Source organism: Magallana gigas, chromosome 1 (assembly GCF_963853765.1).
Source record: "Magallana gigas chromosome 1, xbMagGiga1.1, whole genome shotgun sequence".
Taxonomy (NCBI): Eukaryota; Metazoa; Mollusca; class Bivalvia; order Ostreida; family Ostreidae; genus Magallana; species Magallana gigas.
In genome coordinates this window covers 43,606,752-43,631,778 of record NC_088853.1, presented here as the reverse complement: position 1 = coordinate 43,631,778, position 25,027 = coordinate 43,606,752, and the positions used below count along the sequence as shown (strand labels likewise).

The 25,027-nt window shown below is 30.4% G+C and overlaps 1 protein-coding gene across 4 annotated transcripts; it reads right to left on the bottom strand.

Moving 5' to 3' along the window:
- Positions 1 to 1,881: 1,881 nt before the first annotated feature.
- LOC136270342 (uncharacterized) lies at positions 1,882 to 24,311 on the bottom strand. 4 transcript variants are annotated; one of them, XM_066067752.1, is made up of 6 exons: positions 24,177 to 24,311; positions 5,928 to 6,146; positions 5,741 to 5,832; positions 4,479 to 4,831; positions 3,219 to 3,451; positions 1,882 to 3,140 (listed from the first exon to the last, which is right to left on the bottom strand). In XM_066067752.1, exons 1-6 carry the CDS (start codon positions 24,184 to 24,186, stop codon positions 2,392 to 2,394), a joined length of 1,656 nt encoding a protein of 551 aa, XP_065923824.1. In that variant the 5' UTR covers positions 24,187 to 24,311; the 3' UTR covers positions 1,882 to 2,391. The 4 variants fall into 4 exon arrangements, with proteins under 4 accessions (XP_065923824.1, XP_065923825.1, XP_065923822.1 ...); XM_066067753.1 differs by having other exon boundaries at positions 3,270 to 3,451; XM_066067750.1 differs by having other exon boundaries at positions 1,882 to 3,451.
- Between the last annotated feature and the right edge of the window lie 716 nt (positions 24,312 to 25,027).

The window sequence follows — 25,027 nt, the reverse complement described above, 5'->3', positions numbered from 1 at the left end:
GTCAGTAGCTTGCCTCGCTTTAGAAACTGATCATACGAAGAGCATACCCTTGCGAAATAACTGAAACAGATAACGTAGACTCTGTGGTGTCTTTTTTTCAAGTTCATTGGGATATATCGAGTCGACGTAAGTATGGAAATTACAAAAATTATTGTTAATTGATAATGTGTCGTCGATATACCTGAATGTTGAGTTGAAGGCCACGGCGAATGATTTTTTTTCACGTACAAGATTTTTTAATATGAATACAAAAATTGGTCTGCTAACATTGGGAAACAATTGGAACCCATGAGAATGCCAACAGATTGTTGGAAAACTTGATTAAAAAAAACTACATAGATGTTGTCTATCAGAAAGTAAATTTACTCAGATAAACCATGCATGTTTGTACATTTCCAGCTTCACAAATTCAAACAACTGCAATCTGCTGCAAATTGAGGAATTCATGTATTTCTGACGGCGATATTTATCTTCTTTAATCTATGTAAAACACATCAAAACACAAACGATAAAACAGATTGTAAATAGATTTTTGTTCAGTTGGTCGCATTATTCATGCAAAATAATTTTGAATATAAAGAACTATATATGATAGGTTTAAATTTGGCCCCCATAATTCATTATTATTAAAAGTGGTTCGGGTACAATAAAATTATATGTTATAATTTAGAAGAGATGATATGAAATATATTTTTCACGTATTTGTTTGATTTATTTGCACCCACTTGCAGTATATGACGTCAGAAGTGACGCTATTTCTATAATTTGATCAAAATCAGACGAAAATTAACATTTTTCTCATATTTTTACGAATGGGAAATATAGAGCACATGCTTGAACTAGGACAATTTTTTTGTCACTTATTATACTTGGCTAGATACATCTCTGATTAAAATATTTTGTTGGTTCAAGCATGTGCTCTATGTTTCCTGAAAGAAAAACTGCTTGAAAACAAGCTCTTTTATGCTAAAATGCAAATATTGGCGGGAAAGGTTGTCTTTACAATGCCGTATATCTAAATTGTGGGCACTTGAATCAAAATGATCATTTAGTAAAGACAAAACATATATATCTGTACAAAGAACACAAAAAATTACCGTAAAATAATGATATTCGTGTTAGGGGGCCATTTTAGGCCCATACCATATATAGTCCTTTCTATATTTCTTATTTATGGGGTAAAAATGCAAACTTTGATAAGCAGTTTGACACCAATAACATGTATTAATGAGGGAGAATATCAAAGGACCGTGTTTATAGACATAAGTAAAAGTTAAAGTTAACAAGTTCAGTAGAAGTTTATTGTTCTCTTTGTCTCATTTTCAAAGTTTTTGTTTTATTGATATCGTCTGTTTTTTATTGTTTCGTTGAAGGGGCAATAAATATATTGATTTTCACTATACAAGTATCAAGTACTAGTAAGAACTACAATAGCATGAAATGTATGTCAAGCAAAATCGAAACAGCTGGAAACATTGTGGGGTGTTTGAACATTTCTGTTGAATACATTTCTTGCATGTTGTGCATTCTTTTGTGATCAACGGCATAACTCGGTGTTCCGTTATAAGTATTTAGTTAATATATAGATTATACCTTGATAATGCTAAGCTTATCATAATAAAACTATGGAATCTTAGTTCTGTGGAAGATGTGTAAATATCTAGACCATTTTGCATACTAAGATAAAGGCAGGGCGTTAAAACAAAATCATTGAATTCAAAATTCAAGATCCAAGGATATCAACTACGTGTACATATACATATAGGTAAAGGGGTTCGAGCCACCGATGCAACATTTTATTTTTCTTCAACTTGTATACTTTTTCCATTATATTCATCGAGGATAAATTCGCAATAACTTGAAAAAAGCAATAAAACCATATAAAAATTTCATTTTATTTCATTTCATTTATATAGTTTGAAAGATAAATAACATTTTTATGAAATTCTTTGAGGCTGAGGATCGGAGAACCTTAACGGAGTATTCTTTCATATTAATTTATATTAATTAACAAAACATTCGTGTAAAATAGTAAAGTTACGAGTGAATGAATTTCAAATCTTAACAATATGACAATTTTTAAATCACCTTGGTCAAGAATATAGTTTTACAATTGAAAATCTTAAAAAAGATACGAACAACAATGTATATAAACATATAACGCACAAATTTTAATTTAAGATTTAAAATAGATTAATAGCGGAAACTTCATAATATATCTTCCTAGTTACATGTACAATGGAAGATTAATCATCTTTATGACCGTTGTTTTTTGTACTTTTGTCAAAGGTTCGGTTCCAAATTAAAAACAAACGTTAATTAATGTACAACACATCATATCATAAGCAAAGCAGAGCTTTCAGTTTGAAAAAGTTATTTAGAATTTCAGTCCTATGTTTCCTCATTTGAATCGTCTGAGTTTGATAATTGTGACAAGTCATCTTGAAATTTAACCTTTAATTGCCCACAATAATGATCTTCAAATAGTTTAAGCGCTGTGTCAATTCGATAACAACACGAGATATGCTCGGGGTCTTGGGCATTATCAGCTGAAGCAATACTGTCAGTTTTGAAAGATAAGGATTTGCATGAAGCAGTTTCGGCGTTTACTTCCAATTCCACAGTACCCTCACTTGGAGAACTTTTGGTCCGTTCGTCATTTCCATGATCATCATCTTCCTCTTGATCATCATCATCAACTGTAAGATTATTGGCATATACCATGCCCAAAATATCAATGTGGGTTTGTTGCACACTTCTTGGCCTGCAAAAAACAAGCGAACCACTGTCACCGTCTTCAGAAAACTTTCCGCTTGTGCCTTTCACTAAGAAAAGGTATTCCCTATTGCTGTCGTCCATTTCTTTATCATAATATTCGGGACTTAGGACAAGTCCAGTGGTCACATCTGTTGCCTTTCCTATTTTATGTACGATGCCGACATTCTCTAACCTCTTGGTATTTACTTTTGCATTGGTTTTCTTTTTGTCTTCTCTTCTTAAGGCTATGTCGCACTCATTTGCAAGGGCTTCCTTTATTTCAATGGCAGCAAAATCACAAGATTTTTCCCTTGTTGTGAACACACAAAATCCGATTTCTTTCAAGTTTTGATCGTCTTCCATATACGCAGGTTGATGTGTTTCTGCAAATAAATGATTACAGGTCAAAGCAAATATTTTCGTGTTATCACCAACTTTTGTGACAAACCCTCCAAGTGTACCTTCACAATATTTTTCATCGTCACGTTGTGTCTTTGCTAGTATTGAATCACCTTGCTTAAGGGTCTGTTTCATAACCATTTTTCTTTTTTCTATTTCAAGATGATATTTTGCAAAGAAGTTTGGGCTTAAATTCATTAGATCATCCTTCAATCTTTCTTCATGGGTATTCTTCTTGACAAATACTTTAAATGACGAACTCCTCCATAATCCAAATGAGCTAACATCTAAGCTTCTGTAAGAAACCAAAAAATAAAAATTATACCATAACGATCTCATGCATGGGGAACGGTAATAATATCCCTAAACGCATGTCGCAATTTAATAATAAGATTTTATAATTGAATTTACAAACAATCTAAGACTGCTCTGCTCAATGAGAATGAGTGTGAAAAATACATCGAAAGTCTTTAAGAAGTATTTTCATAGTGTTCAGAAGGAATTTTCACATATATTTTTATATTCATTTGAAACAAAAGCATATCGGTCTGGACTGTGACTTGTTGTTTCAAGAACCCATTTTCTAATATTTCCCTATAATCTCATATATTCTCAGACTTAATTTACCTATTTCAAAATTAGTTAGATAACTTTTTATTTACTATCGGAGATTATAACACTCAGATTGATCAGAAGTGATAATGTGATAAAAGTGCACGTTATATCTACGAACATTTTGTATCTGCTTTTATTTGAACCATTTATCATCGTTTCAACCAGATTGCTAATAAACTGTTCAGCATGTACATATTTATTTCGCTATAGAAGTAGAAGTATTAAACATGTGAACAGAAAAACGAAAGTGCTATTTTGTTACTAAATGACCTTCTAAAAAAAAGTGATCAATTTTCGGGTTATAAAAGACAATGTATTTTTTTATATTTGTTTGAGGAGAAAATGTTATGAATAACCTATCGTATAGCGACTATATCCGATATCATAAAATGAAAGCTATGGAGTAAAATGGAAAAAAAAAACCGCCCGATCACTTTTCAGCAACTTTTTGCAAACAATTTTATATCCATCTGTACCATCAAAGCAAATTCTTGAATGGCTGATGTTATGACTTTTAACATGTAGTAATTACATGTGTACAAGTGTATATTTAAAAAAAAAACAATTATGTTTTATTCTTTAAATATTCACTTTATATACTATACATGAAAACATATCCTACACCCTATAGAAAACTAATTTTTTCTTTGAAATTATTGCTGTGATTTAAAATTTAATTTATAACCCGTTTGAGTTCAAAACGTTACCTGAATAAATATTCCTTTACATCGTCTGGTACATGGGATTTGTTATAAACAATCGGTACAGAAACAGCAGCTGATTCGTCGCCATCGTCAAATTCCATCTGTTTACAGATAGCTTCTATTTCTGCTTTTATTCCCGCTACTTGTTTGCTTAAATCCTCAGTTCCTAGATTTTCCAACCAACCCTCTAGCATTTCCCTTAACGGTTTATTCAAAAATATAGTTATAATTCTGATAAGTTGATTTTTGATGTCATCGTCTTTAAAATGGGAATTATCTCCTTTGTCGCTTTCGTTGTCTTTGCATTTGATGATAAGTATCGCATTAGATCCAGTTAGATCCAAGATATGCAAGCCCTAAAACGACGTTTGTATGCGTATAATAGAATTAGGTTTGATAAATTCAGGCTTTTCAGATCAATTCTATGTAAGAATCAAAGATTTATAAAAGGGTCTGGCCGCGCATAGTCACCAATTTTCCTTATATTTCATACATAGACACACCTAGGTGCAAAACGCAAAAACCCACTAAAAGTTGGTTGCTAGGGGTAACCGTTGCCAGAGTAATCGAGGCTAAAGATGGAAAAATAGCAAAACTTACTTACTTTAAAGCCATATAAGAAGGTTTTGCCCACTAATGTAAACTACCAAAGACATAAAACAGCCTTCGTCCTATTTTCAATTATTTAATTATATCCGAAAATTCACGGAAAAACCAATACTTTAAAAATGTTACCATGGAAACCGTTACAAATTTTTGAAATAAGTTTTTTGCAACGGTTCTCAATTTTCATATTTGAATTCTTAATTGCACAATCATAATGGTGTTTACCAAAAAATCCAAGATTTGCACTTTTTATTCAAATTAAATCAAGAAAACAGATTTTAAAATTTCTGTTAGGTAACCATGGAAACGCTTTAAAAATATGCGTTTCTCCATGAATTTTTGTCTTTCTTTAGAAAAATGACAACTATTTTTAATAATATATTCTACCCTGGAAACCCCAAGTTCTGCACATTCCTCACAATATGTTCTCAAATAAGCATTAAAATGCCATTTTTACATCTTTACCCTCGGTTACCATGGCAACGGGACCACATAGCAACAAACAAATGGTGTTAGGCTTTTTTACTCACCAAAATCTATCAAATTGTCAAGTATGAAGAACATTCGTGACTATACGTGGCCACCGAATTTTGATTCTTACATAGAATTGGTCTTAATAGTTAGTTTCAATGTGCTGAATTATGAATTAATCGACATACCTCAAACCCCGATAGAAGTGAAAGATTAGGATGAAAGCAAACAAGTGGACGTACCGCCCAGATTTTGCCATCATTTGGTATTTCTTGTGTCACTGTTAAGTTAAGTTAATATCAATTTGTTAAAATACAAAACAAATTAAAAAAAACAAAACAGTTGAAAGCAAATTCTGCTATTGAATTTTCTTACCTCTTCCTGTCGATATTAATTTAAGGTCGGCATCCGTGAACTTTCCTACGATTCCTATTTTGATGAAGACATCGTCAGTCATTTCATCTCGTCTGTCATTGTTTTTAAGAACATTTTCTATACGACTTTTACAGTCCCTTGCAAGTTTGTAAATATAATGAAAAGCTTGGAAATATTTTGCTTTGAAATAGAAATACTTTGGTGTCTTCGATTCTGTTCCTGAAATTAAGAAAGCGTAGTATAAATTTTAATTGGTAGTACATCAACCAAATTTACGACATGCCGAGCAAAAAACAAATAATTCATTTTTGATTGCTTCACAGTTCACTGACGCTTTGGATCATTAAATATCGATCCAAGAAAGTGATTGCAGTCTTAGCTCATCTGTGTTAATTCATCCTTATGCATTAACAGTTTTATGTTGTTTACAATCTAAAGTTTTATTTGCTTTCTGTGTGAGAACGAGAGAGAGAGAGAGAGAGAGAGAGAGAGAGAGAGAGAGAGAGAGAGAGAGAGAGAGAGAGAGAGAGAGAGAGAGAGAGTGAGTGTGTGTGTGTGTGTGTGTGTGTGTGTGTGTGTGTTTGTGTATGTTTGTTTGTGTATGTTAATGAATATTGTTTTCTTTAATTCCTTCACAAAATTGCCAAAAAAAAAAAATTAAAAGCATATTTCATAAAAGAATGTTAAAACTAGTAAACAAGTATTAACCATCTTAGGTAATGTTTTAAATTTATCAAACATATAAAAGTTACCTATTCTTTTTATTTCACTTTTCTTTAATTTTTTAAAACTTAAAATATTAAATCATAATTACACATGTGAGGCACCATTTAAACATGCAATGATACAACACATTGGAAAATTGATAATTATCGATTTTTGATTTAAGTTTTGAATGTTTTGTAATACATGCATGTAAAACATGCAAGGTTTTTAATTTGTCCTATTCTAACAGCTAAGTTCAACAATAAATCGTTCATGAATTTGACACTTTTACCAATATTCACATTATTCTGATGACATTGTTGTGAAAATAGAATCAAATTGCCCCCAAAAATGGATGTTTATATATCTGACAAATTGAAAGTTTATCAAACTTTGAAGTGAACAAGACTTGTTTTAGGCATTGTCCATCATATCTCTGATCGCTGCATTCCTATGTCAAGAAGTAATGGAGAACACATTGATTCGTACATTACTCTAGTACAAAGTTCAACTCATCTTTTTTCTCTTGGAGATTATGTATTTCAAACCATTTTGGTTTTTTTTGTTGCATTGTATTGAATGAAAACTTAGTGTGTTAGTTTATATGATTTCAAGAGACCACATGATAAAATAAAAACGGATTAGTTCAAATTTTCCAGTCAATTCAAATTTTCATTTCTGTCATATTGTTCGTAAATAATTGATATGGATGTCATTTAATGATATTTTCTGCCACATTTTACATGGAAATATGAAAATACACACACAAAGTCATTTCATTTAACACGACACAAAGAAATTCAAATATATCATTTATATAAAATTTAATGACATTCAGGTCTTTAGTATTTCAGGTCTTCAGTATGTCCCGCATACCGATCCTGATGCATTGTTTTGAAAAGAATGAAGAACTCCGAAATTTTCCGAATAGATTATAGTCTTGATAAAAACGCACCAAACACGACAATCTACTAAGTATGGCCTATTTTTTATTTACGAGTAAAACCAAAGATATGTGATATTTTTGAAAAGGCAAATTACATATTTCTACACGTAAATTTACTTTTAATTCATAAAAATAAGCATAATATTAATTCTATTAAAAAAGAACTATCCCGCAGAAACGCAGTAACAATATTTAAATGTATATCAAATAACGGACCGCCTTCCGCCGGCCCGTTAAAAAAAGTACAGGTCAATGCATTGATTACAAACAGTAAATAACACACAATACAAACACACATAATTTAAAATCACAAAGAGAATACTACATGCCAACAGCAAGTTTCAGGTTTGCAATGGTGGTTAGCAAAATTGAAGGGTTTAAGTGCCTATTTATGAGTCATGTTCACCTGTAAAGTCTAAACCTTCGAAAAAAAAATATATCTGTCATCGACGATTATTAGCGGATCTTCGACCAGTCTTACGTTTTGCGGTCTATCAGCACTCTTCGACCACATCACGTTTTATGTAAGACCCACGGTTAATGTCAATCTACGTTTATAAACATATTTTCGAGAACCATGAAATGCCAAGCGAAGTGAGGAACGAAATCGAATGTCGAAGAATAAAAATTAACAACATACTTAGTACATGTTTTACACAAGAAATGAAGTTCCTTTGTATGATTTATCTTTAGATTAAGATTTTTTTTTTTATTTAATTCAAAATAAGTTCAATTTTTTCACAGTTAAGACTGTAATGGAATGGTAAAATTATTCCTTCTGGCAAATAACCTGTATTCAACTCAGTTGACGGAAGTAGACGTATTAAAATCCCAAATAAAATATCGTTTTAAGATTTGGTCATTTAAAATTTTACGTCCATGTATATTTTGGATAAAATATGAAAACTATACTTGTTCAATAATTTGTTGTTGAAGAACTGTATGAGAAAAAAAAAGTGACACCGGCCTTTTCAACTCAAGAGACAGTTCAGGTATAATGTAATTAATAATGATTTAAATGTAGGGATTGTTTGTTCTGCATTTGAAGTAAATATCATTCTCTTATATGTACATGTATTACTGAGTTGAGAATTGCCATTCTAAAAAGTGGTTTAACGGTTATGATCTGATTCAATATCTTTTTTTTGAACAATAATTGTTATTCTCATTAGTCTACTTCGGGATAAATTGCATTTATTTCATAAGCATTTTTAAGGTACCAGGAAATCTGCTTGCTATGGCTGCCTTATCTGCCATGCAAGCTTTCTATGGTGTGCAATGATGACAATAAGTTGTCTTGTTTTTTTTCGGAACTTTTCAATTATTAAGCATTATTTTGAAAATCTTTTTGAAAGCCATTCGTTTTATTTTCTTGTTGTTATTTATTCTTATACCTTTTAAAAAGCTTGTTAAGAAAAGGTGAGTCAATGACGTCGATTGGTCTGTGGCAACGAACTTTGAAAATAATACGCACTTTATTCAATTTATTCAAAGTGCGTTAAATTTAGGATCAAATCAACGCACTTTGATTTTTTTTTCAAAGTGCGTTTAATTTTGGACCAAGGTAACCCACTTTGAAATTTTTTCTCACAGTGCCTTATAAATGTACATCAACATTTTTTAGTATCAAGACTCATAACGCGCCTTGAAAAAATATGTATAAATCACAAATTTGGAACTGAATTTCTAATTTGTTGATGGTATGATGATTTGTTAACACTCGTGAATCTAATTTACCGTCTTTAAGAGTGGGGATGGGGACGGGGTTGGGTTTAACCAAAGATACAGATCAATTACCAGTAAATAATTTTATTGATTACGAGAAGAAGGTCCAGAACCCCTAGTTTTTACTTTTAAAACATATGATGTTCAGCAACTTGAAGTAAACGTTTAAGATTGGAAAAAGAAATAAGCTTTGTTGCATTTTAGGTACAGTATTATTGGGAAAAAACGAACTGGCCAATTTACTTATGTAAACTTGAATATATCTAATTGGGGAAAATAAATTCAAAATTATATTTTACGACTAAACCCGAATCGGCATTTGTGCTACACATTTCCCCATATTCCTTCTGTAACTTCCCCCATATAAAAGACAATTATAGAAAGGCCTTTAATTTTGCCATTTTAATATAGCATATACAATTTAAAAACTTTACTTTTTTGTGACTAGGCCCTCTTATGCGACCGCCAGACTTCACTCAAGCAAGTCAGACTTTTTACCAAAAACTTGGACACGATTTGACTCAAAATTTTTAAATCTTATTTTTCCAGTTTTGATGTTCATACTGATAGATGTAGAAGTTCATAATGCTATGTCAAAATTTAAAAACTCAAATACCAAGTTATAAGCAAGATACAGAGTTCATATTTCTTTGTTTTGTAAACAAAGCTCGAATATTGTTATTTTTACATATTCATTGTACTGGTGTAAATTTCAATCAAATGTGATTTTCTTTTGTTGATATTAGTATTTAAGAAGATATTGAATTAGTTGAAATTGTTTTTTCATGTCATTTTGTCTAAGAAATGGTAATTCTCTACATTACATTTTTTGTAAACATATATAAGACTCGAGCTTTGTTTACATAACTATCAATTCTTACTTCTGTATCTGTCTTGTAACTTGACTTTAACATTTAATATTTTGGTCAATCATTTAAAATGCACCAATAAACAATTTTATACAGAATTTTTTTTTTCTAAATTTGAATCCCAAATCGTGTCCAAGTCCCTTTAAAATCATACAGATGTGTAAACATGTTCCATAAATTGATGCATGCTACAAATTGATCATATTCTGTTTTTCAGTTTGTATGAAAAAAAAAACAATGCCAGTGAAAACAAATCTCGTTTAAATTTAAGAGACTCATTTTTAGTCCTATAAAATTAATTGCATTATTTCACAAACTCAGTATGGCAGCCATGAATGTATTAAGATAGCCTGACATTTAAAGAATATCCGGGGATGAAGACCATGTAACCCAGTGAAAAGCTTTCACATTCTCCACCTATAAAGTCTTATGGGAAATAAATTTCCAATAATTTTTTAATTAACTTCTTTTTAAAACTATGTTCGACTGTCTCGGTCAACCTGTGCGTGTATCTGTTAAATTCTAGTTAAAAAAAAAACAAAGAGTGGAATTTTAATTAGAGATTGTGTATAACATTATTTGGAAAATATGCAGAATATTGAACTTTAGCTTAATTAAGGTCGTATTCAATGACTTCTCAAAATACGAATACAAGATTCAGTTTATCGGTCAATCGATCTGTGGTCGATCTAAATGGCGTTGTATTAAATTTAACACTTTCTTTTGACAAATTGATAAGAAGAAAACACATGGGTCGATTTATTATGTATCTATTAAATTAAATCAACAATTAAGTATTAGGTTAAGAATTGGATTAATTTGATAAGAAGATCTCTCTTGCATTCAAAAGCGTTACATAGTGCACGACTCACAGTATAAGAGCCCCTGACTAACTGCTTTCAAGCATTGTACTTTCACAACATAACACTATTTTCTTTATTATTATAATATTGACTCAGAAAAGTGCGCGACACAACACAAGTAGTAAAACATTTTTAATTTTCTTTCAATATTATCTCAAATCTAGCGATAATCTGGCACGGCTGTTCAAGTGTAATAGGCAATACATGACAAAGGGCATATGCCCCCAAATTTAAAACACCATGCAAGTATTGTAATGTCGTCTGTTCCACACGGGGCTTAATTTAACGTGGAAATGTTGGTGTCTGTGGCTTTAATACACATTGGGATTTTAGCATATTTTTTTCAGAAATAGTATTTAAACGGAAAAATGTTTGCTACGCTGAAGCTCTTACTAGTGAATGGGAAATGTGTCAATGGGTGTCGGGATAAACGACGAATTTACATTGGATAACAAGCCTACCTTGGCATTTACTTTAAGGACATTTTTTTCAGAAATAAAAACAAGACCCCAAATGTATGAAGACTTTATTAGCGTTTAAATAGTACCAAATAAAAGGATTTATTGATTTGATATGATTAATCCAATGAACAATTGAGTTGATATCTTTGGAATATTATAACTATTTCTAAAAAAAACTTGGGAATTAGTCTAGAAAGTATGAATGTATGATGACTAGATAGTTATGTATCATTTAATTTTTTATTCGTGTTAGTAATGGAACTAACATAAATTGAATATAAATTACACCAATTTTTGGAAGTTGATTTTAATCAACTCTCCTATGCAGTTACTCTGGAAAACCGAATGTTAAACAGTGTTTGGACCTAAGCACAAATCATCACCGCTGACAAGACTTAATTCTTGAAAATAATAAAAAAACTCGATGCAATAAAAGCTGAACCATTGTTTTTCAAGAAAACTAATCAATAAACACTTAAAAAATAGTATTTTATATAATACTAACAACTCAGTTATTTTTATAGTCTCATGTATTCCTACACCAGAGTTTAATATAGCCTCGTTCAACCAAACGCTCGGCTGTAAATCCCCGACAAGCAGAGAGGCTCTCTTGCTTGTCGGAGATTAACGGAGACAGTCGAGGGTCTGGTTGAACAACACTAGAGCTCGATATCAATAGTACTTGGATCTATACAATTTTAGGAATTGCTTCGATTACTTATTCATAGTTTGAAATCCATCTTTAAATATTACAAAACATGATTTATATGGGGTTTCTCGAAATTTTTGTCGGAACAGTCTAAAATTCATATAATAAAAAAGTGCGTAATTCAAATACAAACTAGAAACTAATTGCCATGAAAGATAAGTTGATTTTAAAATAAATGATAATCGATAAAATCAACTCCCGTCAGTACTTCAGTACTTTGATTAAAAGAAGAAGTTTTGAATTATCCGTAAAGTGCTTTCTTTCATACTTTTATTTGGTTTTCAAAGCTACTAGTTCCTAATAAAAGCAGATTAAATTAAATCACAAGGTCAGAAGTAAACTGATATGGGATGAAGCGTGTCTCCTGTCATTCGGTTGGTTACTAATACTACGCAAATAGATTTTTTTGTGGTGCTTATATTTCAATTTTGTACTCTATAATTTACATTTAAGAATATCAATAGCATATACACTGAAATCAACACGGCTCAATTTTATTTAACGAGAATGTTAAGGCTTCAAGTACAGTTGTACGTGATGAGGATATTGTTCAGGTGAATTATAATATCTAGAACTTTTATCAAAAAACAAAATTTTTAAATTCAGTATAATAAAGCGCATAGACATTCCCTATTTTTGTGGTCTAGTTAAGTTTTATATATAATGAAGCGCATAGTCATTCCCTATGTTGTGGTCTTTTTAAGTTTTATATATAAAGAAATGCATAGACATTCCCGATTTTTGTGGTCTATTTAAGTTTTATATATATTGAAACGCATAGACATTCCCTATTTTTGTGGTCTATTTAAGTTTTATATAAAATGAAGCGCATAGACATTCCCTATTTTTGTGGTCTATTTAACTTTTATATATAATGAAGCGCATAGTCATTCCCTATTTTTGTGGTCTTTTTAAGTTTTATATATAAAGAAATGCACAGACATTCCCGATTTTTGTGGTCTATTTAAGTTTTATATATATATTGAAATGCATAGACATTCCCTATTTTTGTGGTCTATTTAAGTTTTATATATAATAAAGCGCATAGACATTCCCATACTTTGTAGTCTATTTAAGTTTAATATATAATAAAGCGCATAGACATTCCCTATGTTTGTGGTTTATTTAAGCGCATAGACATTCCCTATTGTGTAGTCTTATTTAAGTTATATATATATATATATATATATATATATATATATATATATATATATATATATATATATATATATATATATATATATATATATGACTGCTGTCACGAGAAAAGGGCCCTTAAGGTCAAAATTTCACAAACTCACTTTTTTGTCAATTCTGATTAGTCAACTCCTTCTGAATACAAATATACAAAGAAAAGATGTCCAAGATCTTGTGTATTTTAAGCATTTTATGACAATTTTAGTAAGAGGTGTTAACGCCACTTTGACGTAGCTCGTCGAACGACGTCACGATTCACGAACGTCAACTTTTTTTTTCATTTTGATTTATTCCTCTATAGTCTGTTTCATCGTCTTTAATTGATTGTAGTAGAATGAATTAATAATTTTCTACAATTCCAGATTTCTTACAATTTTAACAAAAGAGATCAACACATTTTGAATATCCAGATATTTAAAGTCCTGCACACTTCTGATGACTCCACATGCAATAACCCCCCCCCCCACCCCCACCCCCACCCCGAACATAAGATAGATACATTTAGATAAAGGATATCTAAGGAAAACAAATATCAAACTTCTCCCCAACATTTAAATACATTAAAGTTATTTAAGCTACCGAGAACATAGGAAACAAATTAAATAAGCAAACATGTCACAGTCATAAAGATGGTAAAAATGCATACACGAATTCATTTTCAAAAAGAGAAATATTTATTCTTTTTAATTAACCGGAAATTATGTCGAATATTTACTGTTATTATTTTTTAAGTCTCTTCATAGTTCTGAAGCAAGTTCCAAATCAATTAAAGCTTTTTTTTAACCTCGGGTGTTATGGTGTTAAATTATTGTCATGATTTTTCTTTTCTTTTATACGTTATCAACACTTAATTCTTATAAAATTACCGATGGAAAAATTCGGCTTTGACTGTCTCGCTGAAAAGTAATTACAACTACAAGAATGTGGAAAGTTGATTTGAGAGAAAAGATTTTAACAAAAAATGGCATCCTTTATATCTATAGATTAAAATTTACATCCACTAAGTATGATTCCCTCTATTTCTTACGAAAATTGATTGTAATTCACAGCTGTATAGAAACAGACAGGACTGAAATCAACTCGGCCCAGTTCTAACCATGCAGTTTATCGATCGGTCGAAATCTTCAGCAACCTAAGAAAATATTAATCATGGATTGCACGAACTATATAATCATGATAATGCCAAACTCAAATTCCCATATAAGACGCTTTGGCTACAGCTTTCATCGTTCGTTCTGGTGTACATTAACAATAATTTAATGACATTAATTACTCTTTACGATCAATCCAATTCATAAGTTTATTAAAAGAAAGATGTAAATATAAACAATAAAATGCTGTCTTCGGTGATACATGCGGGCTATAAAGAAAGCCACATTAAAGAACGCGGGTCACATTAATTTCTTCGGTATTGATCGCTCCTTTTTGTTTATGTTTATTGTTTAAATATACTCGTACACACCTATAATTAAGTGTATCAAATACGACAGACTAACAAAATACAAAAGCCACCCCACGTGCTGAATCTACACTTCAATTCAATCGCTTTGTAATTCACGCTTACCGTTGTATTTTTGTTATGCGACTTTTAAAAACCTTAATCGTTGAAAAAATTAATTATATATAAGCATTAATCACTCTTTTTTTTCAAAATGCAAGATTGCAAGTAAATTTCAATAAGACTTCTGCATTAATTATGTCCATTTTTCTTGCATTAATTGGTAGTACAGTGCCGATAGACGTAGCTTATACTCAGTGAGAAGTAATATTTTTACATGTTGACTAAATTTAATTTTCTAAATTATTATCGATGTTACACGATGAATGAATCTCTCTCTCTCTCTCTCTCTCTCTCTCTCTCTCTCTCTCTCTCTCTCTCTCTCTCTCTCTCTGAATACAAATATCGTCCAAGTGATTATCAATTTTAAACAAAATGACAAATTAAATGATAGACATTTATAGAGTGCATAAAGTTGCCTACGGTATTCCGAAGCTTTAAGAAATATCGCGATTCTCGGATTATTTTATTGCTGTACATTGTAACAAACACACATAAACATTGACTTCAGTATCATCGAAATTTGTTTCTGGTATAAAAAAAAAAGAAGATGAGAAACCATCATCTATTAAGGTGAATTGTACGGACATGCATGTTATTAATTGTAAATGACGCACATGCAGTGTTTATATTTATCGATAAACATAAATTTATTTATAAAACGGTAATTATATCGACTTGATATCAAACGTATATTAGTATAATAATTGCGTTCACAAACCTGTTTAATTCAAGGAACTTTAAATCATGTACTTAACTGATTTGAGATGAATATAATCATAGAAAATGCTATAAATCCATGAAAATGTTGTGAGTTTTCAGGCATGTTATGACTGATTTTTTTAGGTAACTAAGCTAAAAAAGTACACACAACATGTGGATTTGGGTTGTTAAATTGCACAAGAAAACAAACTATGCTGCGCTCAAATAATAAACAAGTTTTTCATTCGTACAGGTATATATACTTTTATGTTGTTTCATTAAAGGCACTTTACATGAAAATGTCACTAAGAATAAGATTTTTCCTTGGAGTCAAATGGATATATCAGAGTAGATTTTTACGCTTTGAAAATATTTCTCAAACTCTTCGAATCCGTTAGTTATAGCTTTTTAATTCGTTAATTAATTTCAAAATTTGATCGCAAATTCTCTAATTGTAATAGAATATGCGAGAATGTATTGTGTTGGCAGTAGCACTATAATTGAGACATAGCCGTTTCTCTCGTGTTCCTTCCGACTATTCTAAAAAGTGTAGAATCGTCTCCCGTTAGGTGAACTTCCAAACTTATGATTTGAAATATTTGACTTGTACTGCACAGATAACTGTTAGATTTGAAAAATACTGCTATGCATCGATTCGGTATGTCTCAGCCTTCAATCCCTCTTATCAAAAACGAGTGTGCCGTTTAGTTTTTGTTTTTTGTTTTTTACTTTATTAAATCATACATGTATTGCTCAAGCAAACTATAGTTGTATAATTTTACTCAGATTACTTTATAAATCATCATCGAAAATCCACGACCAGTCTCGCATTTAATTATACGCGCATGGCAGACTGGTCTTTCGTTTCTAACAATGATTTTTAAAACAAGAGATTTCCCAATTAGAGCATATTTTCATAGCACACTAGAATGTAAAATGTGGTATTTAAACACAGCGGATGCAAAAACAGCAATTTTAAGACGTCTCAGCATTAACTTGTGTGCAATATTACGCGTTCGAAATGTGTAGATATTTACGTTACATGTGTAAATTTCATTCATCAAATGTTTATTTTTCAAATCAACATGTAATATTTGACTTTTCAAAATATTAATCGCAGTATTAAAGCAAGGCCAGACTCTAGTTATTCAGAAAATACAATACAGACGCAGGAAAAAATAGAAACAGAAAATTAAAAAACCGCGTTTACAATGCCGCAACTTTGACGTCGTTTTCTGAGCATTGTGACGTCAAAAGATAAGGTGCCTTTTCTCATGACGGCAGTCATATATCAATGAATATTATTTATTTAAATTTCAAAAGCTCTTTTATCTAGATTAATGTAATGATATGTGCAATTATTTTTTATTTACTGAGTGTAATATGTAGCACATTTTTTTACTATGATTTGACAAACAACAATAAAATTAATTCAAAATAATATGAATGGAAAAAAAGAAAAGATAAAAAAAAATACTCGTTAAAAAATTAATAAAAAATAAACTTACTCGTTACATGTGTATTATATTTATTCGTTGAAATAAAAATGTTATAAGAATAAAATAAGTCACCTGGAATAGGCGGCTTACCTGTTGAATTTTATAGGATGTTTTGGAAAAATATCCGGAATTTTCTATATGAAGCTATATCCCAAATGTATATCGAAGAAGAATTAACTTCTACACAAAAATGTTCAGTTCTTTCACTTATTCATAAAAAAGGGGAATTAGATAAGCTAGAAAATTACAGACCAATAAGTCTCACTAATTGTGACTATAAAATAATTGCATTTATATTTGCCAGAAGATTACAAAAATTAATTGATAGATTAATAAGTAAAAATCAATCGGGTTATATAAAAGGAAGATATATTGTCAATAATGCTAGGCTTATTCTGGATATTTTCGAGTATTGCGAAAATACAAATAAAGAAGGAATTCTCTTATTTGCTGACTTCCAAAAAGCGTTCGATTCAGTTGAATGGAATTTTTTAATAAAATCACTAGAAAAATTCAATTTTGGGAATAACTTTATTAAATGGATAAAAATTTTGTATACCAATCCAAATTTCTGTATCAAAAATAATCGTTGGATTTCTAAAAAATGTAAAATGCACAGAGGAATACGACAAGGATGTCCCGTATCAGTAATATTATTATTTTTATTTGTAATGGAAATTCTAAATGAAAAAATTAATAGCTCAAATTCAATTCGAGGCTTTAGGTTAGAAAATATGGAAAAAGAAATAAAATGTATTCAACATGCCGATGATAGCACCTTTCCTTTAAGAGACATAACCTCTTTAGAAAAAGCAATCCAAATCATAGAAAATTTTGGAAATGTTTTAGGAACAAAATTAAATTTATCAAAAACTGAATGTATAGTATTAGAGAAATTAGAAACATTCTTGAGGAGGATACAACCATAAAAAATATCAAAATAAACATAAATACAGTAAAATGTCTAGGTATTTACATAGGGCATAATAAAATAGAGTGTAATGAAAAAAAACTGGCTATGTAAGCTGAAAAAATATTGGACTTTGGCGAACAAGAAAGCTAACTCTTTTCGGAAAATGCCAGATAATTAATTCTTTAATTGTTTCTAAGCTTCTTTATGTCGCAACAATACTTGAAAACCCTGATAAAACTATATTTAAACAAGTAAACAAAATTATTTTCTCGTTTCTAGGGGGGAAAAGAGAAAGAATAAAGCGTAAAACTCTAATAAGACATATATCCGATGGAGGGATTGGGATCACCGATTTTGAAACTAAGCTCAAAGCTTTAAAAGCATCATGGGTTTCAAAACTTATTCATTCTAACAATGATTTAAATCAACTCTTGAACGCTTGTATAGAAAGATATAATTTAGATATCTCTTATCTATTAAACACTAATATTACAAACGCACTAGACCTAAAAATCAAATACCTCCCAAATTTTTATGAGGAAGTAATATGCGCTTTAAATGAATGTAAAAACACTGATCGAGAAAATATCCAGTTTCAGAATATATGGTTCAATAGAAAAAAAAAACGTACAAAGGAAAAACAGTGTTTTTTCCAAATTGGATTAAAAGCGGTTTTAAGTATGTGAGTGATTTATGCAATTCAAATGGATTCAAACCAATAAACGAAATCAAAGAGAGTCTGATATCTACAAACAATTACCTATGTGAATATATAACTCTAAAAAGTGCCCTTAAAAAATATGCCGCTAAAATTAACTTACAGAATATTACACATAATAGAAGTACAAAGTTGTTTTTCAATTTTCATGGCTATTTCGAACATGTCAAAGGAAAAAAATCTAATTTTTTTTTACCACATCTTAATACAAAAAAACTCAAAAGAGCCTAGAATGGAAAATTTTTGGTCCAAACTTTTTTGCATTGATGACTGTCAATTGTGGAGTAATATCCAACAAGAAAAAATGAAAAAGATATTTGATAAAAATGTATCAGAATTTAATTACAAATTAATACACAATATTTTATCTTGTAATAAATGTGTAAGTAAAAGGAAAGAAAATTTTGACAAAAACTGTCTGAACTGTAATGTAGAAGAAGACATTAAACATCTAATTTTTGATTGTTGTATATCTAACCCCATTTGGAAGAAAGTATCTGATGTCTTAAATATAAATGTTACATGGAAAGTTATTTTTATTGGTTTTCCAGCATATTGCAACAAAAACACGTTTATCTTTAATAATGTTGTATCTTTTGTAGCTTATAAAATGTACAAATATAAAATGAAATGTAGAGTTTTGAACGACATTGTAACATATAATGGTTTATTATGTTTTTTGAAAATTGCACTGACACAGTTTTATATGACAGTTAAATCAGCAAAAAGCATTATGTTTAATTTTGATATTCTTAATAGATTGAATGAAAAATTGTAATTATATTTCAAACTAGACTCTTGTTGCTATCGCAACAAAAAGGTCTTCCGTTCCTCGTGTATTAATCTGTATAAAACATTCATTTATCTTGTGAACAGAAAATGGATATAATATAGACTGTACAGGAATTCCCAAAAAATAAACAAAACAAAAAGACAAAATGTCAATTTTTGAGTACTTTCTGTGACGACCGGAAGTTAGGCGTGATCATACAGAACAAAGTAAACATATCTTAATACATTGTTTTGTCTTTCCTCAAAGTTTGTACGGTCAAGTTTTTGTTAATTTGTTGTTAATATCTCTTTGAGAAAAGGTTTTTGTCTCGGGACCGGAAACGAACAAATGGAAGTGATTAAAGAAATTGAAAGTACATATTTTAGTACATTTACGTACGATACGTTACTGTTCATCACATTGAGTAAAATGTTCAATAAAATCTAAAGTTAAGAATAAAAACTTCTCTTGCTTGAACGTTTCGTAGTGAGAACCGGAAGTGACGTACGACTAAATGAAACCTCTTGAACACATGTTCAATCAAATGTCCATTATCCATACAAGTTTTTTGTCTTGATCTCTCACAGTTTCTGAGCTCTTGTAGGTACTTTGTTTTTAAAAAAGAAGGCTACCTGAGATATTTGAGAGTTCTCACCGGAAGTAGAATTTATTTTTTTACCATCTGTAGATGACTTTTGTATTTTTATAGCTAAGTGTTATCCTTTGCTAAATAACTGACAAATTTAAAAAAAAATCAAAATTGGGTGTACTTCCTGTGTCGACCGGAAGTTACGCCGGATAAAACAAAATAGCATTAACACATGTACAAACATAAGTCTATTATCCCACAAAGTTTGGTTGTTCAAGTCGTCACCGTTTTAGAGATTTCGTCGAAATAAGGTTTTTAGTCTCTAGACAGGAAACGGACAAACGGAACTCCTCAATGAAAATTAAATTTATTATTTCTTGTTTACTTGCCTATCTCACATTATTATTTATGAAAGTAACTGAAACTATCGAATGAAAACAGTTAAACGGATAAACAACTTGATTTGTTTGAACTCTTCCCGTGCGGACCGGAAGTGACGGTCGACAAAATGAAAGTGGTTAAACACATCTTCAATCAAATGTTTATCATCCGTGAAAGTTTTTCGCTTTGATCACTTTTAGTTTCTGAGATCTCGTGGGTACAAAATGTGGTTTAAAAAAACTACCTGAGATAATTGAGATATCTCACCGGAAGTCGAATTTTTTTGTTGATATAACATCGCATATATAACGTATGTATAGATTTATACTTAAATATTTATTATATGGAAAAGAAATTTAATGCTGAAAATTTTTTATTTTTAAAGTCCTTCCGGTGACGACCGGAAGTTACGCCGAACAAAACAAAATAGTTTAAACACATCTACAGCTATAGGTCTATTATCCCACAAAGTTTGGATGTCCACGTGCTTGCCGATTCTGAGATCTCGAGGGAACAAGGTTTTTTGACGCGGGACAGGAAACGGACGACCGGAAATGATATTGTAAAAAATGAAAAAAACGGCTAGAGATATTATTATTCTCTATCATTCCTGAAAATTTCAGAGAAATCTATCAATCCATCTCTGAGAAATTTTGCCGACAAAAAAGGGGAAAAAAAAAAAAGAAAGAAAGAAAGAAAGAAAAAACATTACAATCACTATAAGGTCTTCCGTTGAAAACGGAAGACCTTAATTATGTTTATCTAAAGGTGACCTGGCCTTTAGATTATTAAACTGGTAGGGGGAGTCTTTGGACACTTATACTGATTTCCCCTACACATATCTATTTTGCTGTTACATGTATTATCTTTATTTATGTACAAATTTAAATATTATGCTTATAGTTGAAACTTTACTTGTAAATGAATGCCACTGTTAAAAATATAACTTTAAAGGTGACCAGAACTTTAGATTTTAAAACTAGAAGGGGAATTCTCTGGACACTTATACTGTTATTCCCCCTACGCATCTAACAGAGAAATATACTGTTACACAAACCTGCTAAATACGTATGTACAAATCTAAATATATGTTTGATATCTATATATTTTTCATGTAATAACCTAGTTATTTTTCCCTTCTATCTTTGCTGTATTAATGACATACTTAGCATGAAACATTTCATGTGCGGAAATTTACTTGTAAATGAACATTTTTTTCTCCTTTTTTTTCGTGCTAAATTGTAGTACCAAACAAACTCCAAAATGTATGCTGTACTAAGCCTCTGCGCAGGCCCACTACCTTCTGTTTTGTTACATATATATGATTAAATAAATGTTTGGAAACAAAAAAAAATGTTATTATTATGCAAATAAATAAAAGATCTGATAATGTCCTACCAGTAACAGTTGCTGACTTATTTGATGCCTATAAAAATATCACTTAAAGATGTTTGTTAATTACATGTACATCTTTCTACAATTCAGTCCTTAGTGTCCTCAAGTGTCAAGGTTGGGAAAGCTTTAAAACATAACAATAAAATAGGGATTTTAGTATCTTGTTGTTTCATTTAAATATTATCTTTTCATATTTTGAAAAAAGAAACTCCACATTTTTAGTCAAATTCTCGACAATGATCCTTGTAACTTGATTCAGTATCTCTTTAACCTATCATTTTATGCACATGTAAGAAAATACATATATCTGATTACATTGTATATTGACAAAATGTAACATATCCCGCTGAATCTGATTTGTTAAAAATTAAAAACACGCAGAACAAGTTTGCCTTTAGGAGTATCAACATGTACTCAGGAACTTGAGTGTCGTTAGAGACTCCGTGAGAAGGAGATTGTCGATTATCTTTTTTATCATTATATATTTGATCAGATTTTTACCGTAAAGCATTAATTTTAAGACTGCAAATTGATAAAAAAAAAAACTTCCGTTTGTTTTATGTTTGTTTGTTTTTTCTATGAGTGGTAATCCACAACCAATAGTCTGTTGAAAAGTTCCAGGCACCGCTTTGAATACCACTGTAACTGTAATATCTAGCATCACTATTTCAAGCAGAAAAAGCATGTTGTTTATGTCACCGTAGACTCTGCACCGAATAAGTGTTAAAATATGCTATAATGAGTTTTAAGGATGATAATGGATATATCTTGTCAAAATTACCTATACCATTTTTGAATTAAGTTTCTACTGTAAATCAACATTTTATAAAGGACTTTTTAAATTTTTTCTAGTTGTTCTAAATTAAGTAGAGTAAAATAACCTTTTTGCAATGTACAACATTAATGAAGAGACATTTACATGACACTCACCTGGACCTTAAGGTCGGTAACATGTATGGTAGGAGATCGTTGCGAGATACACGGTATAATTAAATTTAAGACAATCTAAAATAATATTCTACGTTATCTCTACAACCTCGACCAGTAATTTAATTTGGTTATGCCAGAGATGAACTATATTTGTATTCTGAGACAGGAACTATGAACATTTCCATCTACCAATTTTAGTGAAAAAGTAAAAACCTTAAATAGGTATTAACTCCAGAGAAGTTTCAGCGTTATGTTTTAACTTACCCTTGTCCTATCAGATCGTAGAATATGGAGTTGGTGGAGAGAGAGAGAGAGAGAGAGAGAGAGAGAGAGAGAGAGAGAGAGAGAGAGAGAGAGAGAGAGAGAGAGAGAGAGAGATATTGGGCATTTAAAGGTGATGCAGATGAAACATTAGTTTTAATAAAACAAGCATATTTTATTTAAAATTTGTAAGTTTTGATTATTGTGTTCAATAATAGTTCATGTTATGAATCTCACGAATTTGTGTCTGATGAAAAAAATCACTGTGGCTGCTTTTATCTTTGCAATTTGATACAAGACTCAGATCTTATAATTAGTATGTATTCAATTAAGGATATTAAACATTATCTAAAAAAATTTCGGATGCAAATGTATCTTCCAATCTTCTTGTAAGCAAAAGGAACTTAATCAACCAGTTATATTTTTGCAATGTTCCCCGAAGGACTTTTTTATGTTACTAATAGAACAGTCCTTTCCTTTTAAATCAACTTTCAATGTTTTATACCAGTTTTCATATTCACATATTGTGCTATTTTTGTTTAATTTTCCGAAGCATTTAAGGCATAAACTACAAAAATTTATTGCCTAAGTAATAAAGATTTAGAAAATTTACGTCTGAATTGTTTTAGAAATTGCGTTAGGGGTTGTTTTAAAACAATTATTTGTTTTAAATATATTTTTTGCTATAAAAGTAATCTACTAAGTCTTGAATAATAAATCAAGGGTAAACTTGAATGTACATTATCCTTTGAGTAATTTCTTTCACTAGGTTGCTGTATCATTTAATACATAAGAACGACATTTAGTTTTTATTGTGTCAACAGGCATTGCATGAGTATCAAAAGCGAAATATAAACTTAGTTTTAGATTTTAAAGCCTTTTCATTTTAATTATTTGTAAAGGAATAAATTTCATTTTTAAACAAATTTTACTTTTTCTTAGAGTCTAATAGATTCCTTTTTATCTTATTAATAACGTCTTTTATCTAAATTATGCTTTTTAAACCCTTTTAAATTTTTAAATGTAAAAATATTTTCACTTTTCAGTTTATCTTACCTCTTTCCATATTTGCTGCTAGTTCTTTATCAAGAAGTGGAACCACATGTAAAGTTCTGCATGCGTTGATGTCAGCTGATCATCTGCTCTTTATAATAGTTGGTATAGTTAGAAAACATGTTAAATGAAACCACATTATATCCCTATGAATCTAATAGGTCACTTGATACATGTATCAGCAACAGCAGTGTTGTTACATATTCACCTAATTTTAATAGATGCATAGATGACTAAAAGGTGGTACATGTACTATTGTAGCAACGTGGCAACCAACGGTCAATATCCTTTTTGGTATTCTTGCCCCTTAAAACCCTTAATTACGTAAAACATGACAAAATCATTATGTTGTTTGGGGACATTACTGTAAGATAGCTATTTGTGCTTCTATATATAATCTATCACAAAATATTCCTCAGTAAAGCGCTATGGATGAATGTCTTTAGATCCTTCTCTGCCCCTAATTTGAGGGTCAAGCCCTTTTTTCTTTATATGAAAGGAATTTTTTTTTATAAAATATAAACTTAATTTGCTCTACATGGTTTAACAAAATATTTTTAAGAAAAGAAAAAACAAAAAGAAAACAACAAAAAAAGACTTTTTTAAATCTCAATGTTCAGTCCAGGCGAGTTCTAACGCTTTTAAGATGGACAAATATGTTTAATAGTAGATCTACAATCTCTTTTCTATAATTCCTGAAAGCTGGAAATTCGATATCTATTATGGTTAAGGAGGAGATTCCAATTCAAGCTGACCCTTTGAAATTAGAAAAAACGCGAATACGTAAAATACGGAAGTGACATTATCAAAATAAAAAAAAATATGTATGTAGTTTTTATAAAAACATCTATCGG